At 39.4% G+C, this 12,976-nt stretch overlaps 1 protein-coding gene across 1 annotated transcript in view; it reads left to right on the plus strand.

Annotated features, from left to right (window-relative positions):
* LOC6040543 (sex peptide receptor) overlaps nt 1-12,976 on the plus strand; it is a 62,588-nt gene that overhangs the window by 25,232 nt on the left and 24,380 nt on the right. Inside the window, exons 3-4 of the mRNA XM_038253229.1 lie at nt 1,825-1,955; nt 11,896-11,957. Of these exons, the coding sequence (XP_038109157.1) occupies nt 1,825-1,955; nt 11,896-11,957 (193 nt within the window). The remainder of the gene's footprint in view (nt 1-1,824; nt 1,956-11,895; nt 11,958-12,976) is intronic.

Here is a 12,976-nt window from a genome sequence, read left to right on the forward strand (position 1 = left end):
CCGCACACCACCGGAAATATTTGCGTTTGGCGGTGCCGGAAGTGATAACTGTTTTGGTCAACCAACTTGCCTTGCACGGTAAAAAATAATTATGGGGTTTGTGACTGTGCTGTAATAATAAGAATTTTTTTCTGTGCGAAGAATAGCAATTCTGAACTTCATTGAAATTTTAATTGCAGTAGGGATTATCCCGAGGCTTGTGGACAATATGAAATTTCCCCTTGGCTATACCTGCAAATGGCATACTTTGGCTTTCTGATATGCAGTTTTAAAGCCTGGTAACTATAGCTTTCAATTCCCTAGGCATGAATAAACAATGGTCGATGCCACATTTATGTATTATTATCGTCTCATTGAGAGTTTATGGAACATGCTTCAATAGAAAACCGTTTGAAAACCCATCATGACCACACATAATTATCGCTCTTCGTCTTCAATGAGAAAATAACTTAAAATTCAAACCATACATGTTTATGTTTAGGCAGCACGTGGTTAAATTTGTTATGCTGACCACTATATCACGAACCCTACCGAAAACACTCAATACACCAAAATGGTGCACCAAGCGCTTCCGATGGTTCCGGTTTTGCGGGCAATAATTCCCAACAACTTCACCAACTCACTCCCAATCGCTTCCAAAATGCATTTCGATGCCATACCATACCGAGTCACAGACTCATGGTGGTGAAATGCATTTCCTCTGTGAGTATGTGTGCAATGGCGTGTAGTTTTAGACTGAAAGCCTATTCACAGCAGCATGGAGGTGCAAGCTTAGATATGCATCTGCTTCAAAACAGAACTATGCCAGTGATGAATGGAAAACTTCGGAGGCAATTAGGAAATTTCCATAAATTTGTAGCGTTTAGGGAACTAGTCCGATTCGTGCTGGGTCTGTTAGTACAATTAAGCAGATATAGGAAAGTTTACCCAATTATGATTTGCATTTTTTATGACGAAATGAATGCTTTGCTAAATGTTTTTGTAAGGGTTCGCAAAATTTACAGCAATTCTGTTACTCTGAGGTCGCTGCCATGGCGCCAAACTCATTCTCACTTCGGACCATACGGTAGAATCCTATCGTCGTGCCGATGTAGGTCAACCATCACTAATATTACGGTAGAAATTGCTGGCGATCTGATGAACTCGCAGCAAAAATGCGGTGAAAGCGATTTTATGCTGGAGCACATTTGCAGACAGCTGGACCAGGATGGTGCAACCTCGGAATGCCAGTTATAATCAGTATCCTCTTGTCGGGTTGGCATGTCGACTGCAGGTTGTGGGTCGCACGGTGTCATAAATTGCTAGAGCTTGGAATCATATTTTGCCCCCATTGATTTTTTGCTTGAAACTAAAATTGGCAGCTAAAACATTCTTTTTAATTTCATTTGTTTGCTAATTATATCAAATCTAAACAAACTTTAGCGCAGCCTTTACAAAGCATTCGGAAGAGAAGAAACAGTCTTCTGATAATTCATTTCAGTTGTCAGACCTCATGCGTAAAGTTTACCGCAATTGTTATTCGTTGCAATTCGTTAGGAAGCTACCACACGAAGAAAAAAGAGTTCCCAAAATCGTGAACAAGCGTTCATGAAAATGGGAACCCCGAACAAAGTGTTCAAATCCCATGATACGATTTCCAAAACGATTTTGGGAACTCTTTTTTCTCGCGTGCATACTAAGAACATTTGACGATCGGATACCATCTTGTAAAGTATTTCTTTTTTTGAATGTCCACTGCTGCATTAATTTCCGCTAATTATATGTGACAAGTGCTTTCATTAATAAAAATCTTCCTCTTTTCATGTTTTTCGTTACTTTCCACAGCGATGGCACTTTGCGACATGTTTACTCTGTTATTTCCGGCACCCGGCCTACTGTACATGTACACGTTCGGCAATCATTACAAGCCATTATCGCCCATCGCCGCCTGCTATGTGTGGAATGCTCTGAATGAGGTAAGTGCACATATTAAGGGGGGAAATATGTCAGGAAGCTAAATAAAACTTTTTTTTCTATAAAAATGCTAAAATTTATTGATATTACCTCGAATAGAAAATCTTTGATATTTTTGTTATTCGCATTTTTACAAACACTTTTGATTCATTTTAATTTGTTTTTACGTATTGTTATAAAATTAAATTATTAGCTTCTGAGTTGCAAAAAGTTGTCTGAATTCCTTAAGTGATGGTCAATACCGTAGATATTGTTGACAATACAAATTTCCTGCTTTCCTAATACTTTAAAAACACAAACATTTTTGGCGATTTTTTCTGATTTTACTCCGCTTAGTGATGGGTTTAGGCGAAAGGCTTTTATATTGCGCATCAAAAAAATAATTTCATTCAACATTCACGAAAAACATTATTTTTAAATTTTAATCCTCATCTGGAAAGCAGATTGCATTTTTTTTTTCGCTGAACCAAGTGCCCCGCCAGACCTCATGAGGGACTGTTTACAGTTCATTAATACAACACATACGCAACACTACTCAATAAGGTTGGAACGAAACGGTGAGCACCCACATTATTCATGGTAATTGAATCAACGAGCTGTTGTATGCCAGCGTAGAACAGCTTGGTGTGGGGTAATGCGTTAAGGGGAGGATTATTTATTGACTCTTGCCTTTTTTATGTTGAAATTTTTTTTTATGTTTCATTTAGTTCCGATGCAGAATATTATTGATTAATAGCAGTTCATGCTATAAATTTTGCTAGAGGTTAAACAAACTCGAATACAGGGAGACGCATGATGATTAAAAATGAAATTAAAAACATTATTTATTGTGAGGGGTCTAACACGGTCATATTCAGATATTATTTTTAATTACTGAAACTGTTTTTAAATAGCAAAATCAACATCTCCGCATATTTTAATCTTATATTAAAAATTGCTGATTCATCAGCGCTGCGCGCCCTGTTTTCAATTTGACGCTAATTAGTGCTTTTCACTTTTGGAGTTTTTTTTTCGTTGATTTTACACAGTCAGCAATTTTGTGCCAAGCTCGAAGCGGCTTGAGAACCCTCGACGGTGAAAACCCCACCACAGTGTTCAATACTTTTCATCAACTTAATTATTTATGAAAGCGGGGTGGTTGCACCCGTTCGATGTTCCACAGGTCGATGTTAAATACAGCAATATATGCAAGGAATGTGCCGTTTCACGGTATCTGCTGGAGAACTGAGTTTGAAACTTTTTTGTTTCCCTTTTTAAAATTTACGCTTGGCAATAAAATATTAATGCGCCAAATATTTGCAAGCACTTTGGTCGTTGAGTTTTATTTTTCAAATACCAATCGATACTTTCGATATTTCGTTTACTTTTCCATAAGGTTTCAAAATATAATAGTAAGCCAGTAAAATGAATGTAACATGTTAAAAGAGCGATCATTAACCCTCACAACAATACACCCACTGCTTTTTACCACGAAAACGTTTGATGTGCTTTATTTTGAAGAACCTTGTTAGTCTAGTCAATTTTTAACACTTTTTTTTTACAGCTCAATTACATTAACCGGCTGCACCCGTTCGATGTTCCACAGGTCGATGTTAAATACAGCAATATATGCAAGGAATGTGCCGTTTCACGGTATCTGCTGGAGAACTGAGTTTGAAACTTTTTGTTTCCTTTTAAAATTTACGCTTGGCAATAAAATATTAATGCGCCAAATATTTGCAAGCACTTTGGTCGTTGAGTTTTATTTTTCAAATACCAATCGATACTCTAGATATTTCGTTTACTTTTCCATAAGGTTTCAAAATATAATAGTAAGCCAGTAAAATGAATGTAACATGTTAAAAGAGCGATCATTAACCCTCACAACAATACACCCACTGCTTTTTACCACGAAAACGTTTGATGTGCTTTATTTTGAAGAACCTTGTTAGTCTAGTCAATTTTTAACACTTTTTTTTACAGCTCAATTACATTAACCGGCGCGGCTGTTTCGGAGGGCGAATGTGTAATAGACTCATCAATTCACCAAGTGCCATCGTTTTACGCTTTGAAGATCTGTCACGTGGCAGCAAAGCCTTGCCAAGCCCTCAACAGAAGTGATGGTGGTGGTGGTTAAATGTACTGACGAACCTTTGAGACAAGCCATACAAGATTCCCATGTCAAGACGACGCCGGTTTCGTAAATTCAATCACAGGCGAGAGCTTGTTTGGTTCTAGAGAGGAGATGACTAGATTGAGTAATTAAATTTTAATTTTGATATTGCTGAGAACAGAACAAAGGCGCCATTAGGATCAATTTGTGGGTGGCATGCAAAATGAGTCGTCACACGATTTCTAATTGAAAATAATTGAAATTCTTCTATATGATGGTCATCGTAAGAGACGCTTAACCGAGTTCATTCCTTGCAGGTTTCTTCAGACTCCAAGGCAAACTATATTTTATGATTACATTGTGAGCATTTTTTCTGTACGCAGTCTTTGAACGCAGATGCCTTGGCTATTATAAGTACACAATAGAGTTGAATGCGGCTTAAAGAACTTTTTATAGATTTCTTTTGTACAATAAATTGTACAGCTTACAAAGAGCAATTAATTGTATCTTCATTACAAACCAGCGATACATCATCCTCGCAGCATTCTTCCATCAGCCATGTTGAGCAGCGTTTCTTTTTTCTCAATTCTTTTAAACTTTTAATGAGAGCTTTTCAATCCAGCATGTAGAATGTTGCTAACGTTCAGGAAAGTGGTTCCATAAAAAATGCTATCATCTATTATACATTTTTCCTTTCTAGAAAGTGCATCTCTCTTCCGTTCTTATCTCGAAAGTTTCACTGGAAATGGAATTATAGTGATATTTCAAACGCTTGATTTTTATAAGCTTATCAGAAACTTGTACCTAATTCAATACGCCCAATCACTCAATAGCATTATTGAAATCTAATAATTGTGCAAAAAGAATACCGCCTTTCAGCGTCAAACGAGTAAAAGGGATTAATTCGAATCAAACTGTCTCTGGAGCATTATTCGATTGTCTGTATTTATTTTCTTGCTTCCCTTTGCAGTACCAAATACTGTCATATCCACTTAGGAATTATTGGAGAAGATGGTTCACCGACTCTGGTCTCCGGTCCATCGTTGACCGGGCAGCACATTCCGTTAAATGGGGATCCCGCTGGGCGCTTCGCTCTGGATATGTCGCCATACTTTCCACTTCACCGAAGATTGAACAAGTAATTGATAATGTGATTACTCTCTTTCTTCGTGGTCGTCCATCTTTGCTCTTACGTTTTATGCTCTTTTAACATCCCTGATGATTGTGTTGCGATGGCGACGACGACGACGACGACGACGTCCTGCCCAACTCATCATATCGACTTGAAAACATAAGAAAAATCCTTGATAAAAACAGACGACGCGGATAACGATAATGGTTCGGAGGTGTAATACTTGTTGCTTGTCCGGGGAGATGATAAGAATACATGATGGAGACGTAAGCAACCGAAAACTTCGTGACAATTTTAAAATCAAATATATAAACATTTCTTGTTTTCAACAAACTGCTCTGTGTCAACTAAAACAATGTATAACATGCCCTTAAAACATCATTATCTTTCACAAACACGCCACGGTTTGAGGGACACGAAATTGAATTTTCCAAAACCATAATTAAACTTGGTAAACTTTGCTGCTTACCTGCCGTGCGGAAAATGTAAAACCATATTGTCTACAAGCGTTTCTAATCCGCCAATAGAGACTGCATCTTGCGAAAGGCAGGAGGGAAAACATTCTGTTCTGGCGTTAAGCACACACAAAACGCACAGGAAATCTCCCCCTCCCAGCACAACGCCGGTATCACGTACGAAGCAAGGACAAAGTTCTGTGCACTAAGCTTCCGGTTTCACCATGTTGGCGCTTTATCTCGTAGGCGGATGATGTGGGCTGAGACGCTGGTCTCGTCTTGGGCAGGACACGAAGCCTCCTTCTTCCATTAGTCTTTTCGATGAGAGACGATTAACGGGCCCGGGGCCAACGTGTGAAGAGCTGTTCACCACGATGATGATGATGGTGGCTGCTCCTGCAGCTTCCAGCTGTAGTGTGTTCCGAACTCATAAAACAGCAAACAAGCTGCAAAAGGCGCTGAGCTGGAATCGCGCAACTAAGACAACAAGCTGAGCCAGGGACTGAGACTAATCCTCCACTTCCGGCGTTCGTCCCCGGGACCAAGCACAAATAACGCAATTTATTATTCTATTTATTGTTCGTAATGTACAACGCTATTAACTTCACTGCCATTAACGTTAACGATGATCGCTATCGTTGATGCTCGATTTTCCCTGCCACAGTGTTTTGCTTTGCTTTACGTGGCTATAATCACAACTAGATAAACACACGCGGTGTACGCCGCGAACAAAAAAAAACAACCTTCTTTGCTCAGCCTGGAAAGTGATCTTTAAGAAGTGATAAAGCATTTTTTTTCGCTTATTTTTGTTTTTGTTCAGCCGTTTAATGGCAAGCTGCCGAAACGAAACTGAATGCTGGGAAAAGAAAGCGGAAATTGATTTTAGGAACTTTTTTTTTCGTTTTCCATTGCCACCACCACAGATAATAATTTCACCCACAAATTGACTTTTAATAATAAACTCTGTCTCTTCGAGTTGCTATTCAGAATAAAGCAAATTATTTCAATAACAGTTTGCTCTTAATTTTTAATGTTATTCTGTCGCTGGGATCCGATCTTTGATTTATTTTCGTGTAGAACCAAAACCATAGGGCACTACACCGGGTCAGTGGTGGATGAAAATGTAATCAGCCCAAACATTTTCATTAGCACATCCCACCCTCATCACGGAGGAGGACTGTCCCGGAATTAAAATCTCCCAAGGGGCACTGGGCGTTGACCAGCGATGTCCTCCAATCTCATTTCACAGTCGACTGCATTCCACATCTTTTTATTTTTTGTTGTCCTCCTTCCCGCGCTTTGAAATCGTTCGTTAATTGCAATCGATTTCCCCCATTTCCGGACACGCTTTCTCTCAATTATCATTCAGTGTGCGACGGAACCAACTTTATAACTGTTGGCCGCAGCATGTTCCAATGTTTGAAGGTCGAGAAAAGGATCGAGTAGGGGGAACAATGAATCTTCATGTAAAGTCCCTTAGCTCGGCCCAAACTTGACGCGCCCCGCGCGTGCTCTTTAATTAAATTGTGCCATAAATTTCCGACCCGCAAAAGCACCAAATTTATGAAGAAGATAAAGTTGGCATCAACAAGTTGTACCTACACACACAATTACTGCCGTGTGTTGAATGCAAAAGAATGAACGTAAACGTGACGGCTTTTGTTGTCTACTTGGGCTGGAATGTCGAACTGATGGAAAAAGTTGCCCGCGGAGAATGTGCACAATAGGTCAATCAGAATGTGGGCGATTAACTTGATGGAAGCATTAAACCTTCCAATGACACAGAACAAACCAAATGATATGAAACAACATCCACCTACTGCACACACAACAATGTCCGGGGTCACCACCCAATTAGTATCCCATTTCGAGGTCCGAGCATTATTCATTTGTGGAAGTGCCTTGGTTTGGATAACACGACAATGCACAGTCATGTGTACGCAATTTGTGGCCCCAGGTCGTGCACCAGGAGATAAACAGTAATAAATTATTCCAGTTCCAGTAACGAGAATCGATATTTGTATTTTTTGGACACATGAGCCCACGCGCAATCTAACTCAATTGTTAAATTGAAACTCCATGATTACCAAAGCTGACCAAAGCACTATGCGTTTCCACAATACACAATTAAATGTTAATTTTGGTGCGGAGAAAAATAATGTTACGGAAAAATCATTTCTGTTTTTTTGTTTTCAGCAACTAATACTGAAATAAAAACAAAAATGTTAAGCCTCGGCAAAAAATCGCCAATATCTCGAGTAACAAAATTGAAGCTTTCAAAACAAGCGAAGCGTGCCACTGATTTTTGCAATCATTGAACTTGGCAGTTTAATCTGGACACATACAATGCGCACAAACTGGGCGCCGTTCACATCACAAAATTAAACTATCTAACATCGCCTGTGGAAACACCCGCCGCACACGCTCTGACATGTGCTGTACTGGGACACCCAACGCCGCCATACTCATTGTTCGCCAGAGAGTAAACTTTCTAGCATAACAAATAATTCCCATCAACTAGTTTCCTATTTTTGGGGATAAAACCCGCAAAATATGCGATGCAAAAACATGCCATTCAGCCCCGGGTTCTGGGTCGTGTGACGGGAAGCAACATATATCAGGGTGGTTCAAAAATGGACTTTGATTAAATGTTAAAACCCCTTTTTTCGATAAGATGAAGTACTAGAAAAATATCACTTTTGGACCACTCAGTTCGAAAACGTTTTTTAGACTTCTCCAAAGCGAATATGTTATCGAAGATGGCGGTGATGGAATGTTGGAAACATTCAGTACATTCTTGAGTTTTTTTTAAAAAAAGGTCCAAGAATCCAAATTTTCAGTTTTTGCTTTTTGGGTGTTTTTTAAAACCCCTGACTCAAGGCTCGTGGCGCAGGGGTAGCGGCTTCGGCTGCCGATCCCGATGATGCTATGAGACGCGGGTTCGATTCCCGCCATATCCACTGAGCTTCTATCGGATGGTGAAGTAAAACGTCGGTCCCGGTTTCTCCTGTCTCGTCAGAGGCGCTGGAGCAGAAATCCCACGTTAGAGGAAGGCCATGCCCCGGGGGGCGTAGTGCCAATAGTTTCGTTTTTTTCGACTCAAGGCGGTTTCAAAACACCCAAAAAGCAAATACTGGAAATTTGGTTTATTGAACCTTTTCAAAAAAAAACTTCAGATATATTCATTTTTTACATAAGTTGATTGTTTGAATAAAAACCTTTGAATGCATTCAATGTTATTCTTAAAGCCTCCCTACCACGACGCTCCGGGGTGGAATATTTGGTCAGTTCAATGAATAATGAAAAAACCTCTAAATCTGACCGGCAATTCCGGGGCCGAGTGTCGCTCGCTACGTGAGGGACAATGCTCAACACTACCGGTTATATTTCAAATTGTGCGGCTATCGCACGTCCGCCATCAACCCCTCAATCCGGAACTTGTACGACATTTGCAAATGAAGCAAATGGTGAAAAAATGATTTGTTCAGCTCGAATTGTAACACTTTTTCCAGCCGAACCATGCTGTGAGGTATATCACTGCTGGGATGGGGACGGAATGTAGCAATAACCACATTTCACACAATTTCGCAAAATTCTCTCTCGGCAAGTTCTAAACGTGATTTATGTTCATAAGATTCGGTCTATCTCTCCTGGTTCTTTGCTTTGAATGTAGGTATGTGGTCTGTGTGTGTATGTTTGATTGTATCGTTCACTCTGGTGGACAACGAACATTTTGCCACCGCACAAAATATATCGCTCACTAGCGTCCTTCACCACAATCATGGCCAACATGATGTGGGCCAATCGAAATGCATGGGTAAATGGATCGTTCCTCTCGAATGGGCTACTGAGAGTGTATTCGGGGAAATAAAAGTGAAGCCACAATGAACGAGAAAGGTCAGAAAAAAGGTATCACTTTGAGGTTACGTTTATACGAGAGATATTGTAACAGATTTCGAGATTTTCTCTCCCGCCCGGAAGAGGCTTATCGCAGCCGAAGCAGTAAAGTTTTTCGCCAAAAAGGAAATTTTGTTTCCCTTTTTCCCGGACCTTCTCCTGTCATTCGTCTCGCTGTCTGTCTGCCAGCAGCCGCAAATCAAATATTTTCCTCCTAGTCCATGGGTTCAAACGGAAAGAAAATAAAACTCCCCCCTCCACCCAAAGTGTCTTTATAGCAGAGGAAATGTTCATCAATTCATTTTCCTTCCCGTGATAAAAAGAGGCCATCAGATTCAAAAGGTGACCAAGCGATTTTCCTCGCTTTCACGCCTTCCGGCCAACATTTTTGTGGATGCTGAAACCGCCACCGATATTTATGTGGGTGGATAGAATTGGGGAAAACTGAAAGCCGCCAGGGAAAACAATTTTAGCTTCACCGTTAGGCACGTCTGTGGCTGATGCGATGTCATCCTCCCACTCGGATTGAGGCGATTATCTCAAGTGAACCCCCGGGTGTCATCAGCTTCAACGGCATCACCTGTGCTGTCGAACATTAGCATCAACAGATTTGAGCCACTTTTTCTGAGTGATGGCTGATCACTGTGTCTTTCAAGCATCTGTCACAAATGCATCAATTGAATGTTTAAATTAGACAGATATTCGAATGTTCGCACGAAACACCATGTCAACAAAGAAGATCAATCAATTAGTTATCCTCCAACCACAAATTAACATAGATATTATCGACTGAAAATTAATGATGCTGGGCTGCCTTCACAAGCAATCACCGCACGGCTCAGTGCACGCGTCAGTTATCACGTTGTTCGGCATTAATGAGCCCATCCCGAGATCCTGATCAAGAACCTTCATCCCTTCCGTTACTGATTTCCTTTGACTCCCCATCACACCGCTAGCTGGGTAATTCATTAGCCGTGCTGGCGCGATGAGAAGACAATGCTCTAATTAGCTGGCTTAGATCTGCTCGTTACATTTGAGATTTAATCTTTGGGATTGAGAAGGTTCGAATTCGGGGCAAAGGGTGCTTCCGTGAGGAGTGAACCATTTTTTTACAAAGTGATAAGGTATCATATTCCATCCTGAATGGAATACAATTGACCCCGGTTCTTTTACATCATCGGTTTTGTTAAATGACAGATAATAGTTTCAATCTTTCATGTCGTTGTCGTTAAAAACGAACATGACTCCTAAAATTATCGATATTGATATTAATTTCCGCAAAATGCCGTGAAATTCTATGGTTTTCTGAAATCAATTAATAAAAATTAACAAATATGTTACCAGCATGGTAAATTTAAAGGAACAAAAATATTAAAATAGAACTGTAACTACATTTAAAAAAATGAAATAAAAAATCAAATAAAAATAATAATTTAATAATAATTTTTTTGTTTACAAAAATATTGTTTGAGGAAAAAAAACTGTTATGGTATTACACAATGAAAATTCACAAAAGCTTTACATATATTAAAATTAATTCAAACAGGTTAAAAATGATAAAAATTAAATGACGCAGTGAAATCCATTTTAAATTGTTTTCAAAATTAAAAGCTGTTTTTTCTGGTGACATCTAGTATCCTTGGAAACGAACTTAAATTCCAATAAATGTGTTTTGAAGATTCTTTTTAATTTTTCTGGATGGAACACTTTTTTATTTGATTTTGAAAATTGTGCTTTTTTGCACTAAAATTCCAATAACTACCATTAGATTTTACAAATTAGGATGCTTCACCGCATTTTGTTGCATTTCAGATGCATTTTGAATTTTGAAATTCAATTGAATTTTGCCTAAGGCTTCATCCATAAAGTACGTCACGCTAAAATCAGCCAATATAACCTAGTCTAGAACTTTCGATGCTTCATTACCCAAATACGAACCAAAATATTTAGAAACAAAGTTGTTTTACCAAGTTAGTTGAATGAAATCCTTAAAATGCCATTAATAAATTTAACCAGATTGAGATCTAAATCGGAACTGAACGTTTCACGACAAACCCATTCAAATTCTAAAAACAATTAAATCTGCCTTTCCAACCTCTACCCAGAACCAACAGCTGATAGAATTTTCGTCATAAATCACCAGAAATGGTGCAGCGAATAGTAAAATTTATTCGCCTGATCGAGCGAAGGCAAAAGGCGAACCTACGATTCAGGCTAATAAATGAAATTAATGGCTGATGAGCTGCTCCTCGGCGAATGCGAAGCCGAAGAGAGCTTGGCCAACCAGCCAACCGGATGTAGCTAAATTAATCTTCTCCCTGGTCTCTCTCTCTCTTTCTCTCACTTTACGTTTCCGATCCGTGCAGATCCTTCCGGCAATGTTCCACACGGCATCGGTTTGGCTGACGTTGGCGCTTGCAGTGCAGAGGTAAGTTAATTACTGGTGGGCAATTCGATTGCCAATATATCCTACCTGCTGCCTTGCCTTGCCCCACGGCCAGGAATGCGGGTGCTACCCTTCCGAGGATTCCACCGGTGCAGAACGGCGACGGCCGCTAACCCATTCCATCACTTGACCCAGTCAAACGACTTAATTGCCATTGTTCATCATCATCATCATCGACGGGAGGGGAAGGTGAACTGAGTGATGATATATTGGCTTTTATAATGCATACAGACTGGGAGATGAAGATTAGATTAGAATGCTCAACAATGTACAAATTAGAAAATTTTAAAACTTTTTATTAACCAAAACATCGTGTTGAATGATGTTCAATTCAATTGTCATACCTCCATGCGTCTCCCTCTCCATTGAATTGAATGCAGAGCAAAAAGTTTCATGGAGACGCATGATACATCATCTGAATTTTTCCAAACCTGGATTTTTTTTAAAATGCAGCAAAATACAGATGGAACCGACTTAATTCGGAAAACAGGAGTCACCCAACGTTCTGAGTGTGTTTTTGCACAAGTGTGTGGATACCATCTACCAAAATGTTGAGCGCTGACAGTCAGTCACTAAATGGAAACAAGATCACCGTTCACTGGGGCAGATAATCGAATCCGGCTGCCAAATTGGTCACTCCTTGCTCGCAGCCGGAAAAATTCAAATGAACGGACTACGAACTAGTTATGGTCGATGTAACGGCAGAACGAGAGCACCGAGAAAAAAATGAATGTGTTGCATAAAACTTTAATTTAAAAAAAACTGTTTGCTTGTATAATACTAGTTGTGGACTTTATTTTGACTTTCACGAATTAGTTTGTATCAGAAAATCACAAAAAAATGACAGCAGTATCGTACAAGAAACCTAATGGTTCAGAACATTACATTTATAAGGTTAACAGATAAATATTCTCTCTCAAAGTGTTATGTTCTCAAAAGATGTGAGTTCGATCATTCTAATTCACTCCTAAATTTTCACTTTGGATAATCGAATGACGAAA

This window comes from Culex quinquefasciatus, chromosome 2 (assembly GCF_015732765.1).
Source record: "Culex quinquefasciatus strain JHB chromosome 2, VPISU_Cqui_1.0_pri_paternal, whole genome shotgun sequence".
NCBI classification, from domain to species: Eukaryota; Metazoa; Arthropoda; class Insecta; order Diptera; family Culicidae; genus Culex; species Culex quinquefasciatus.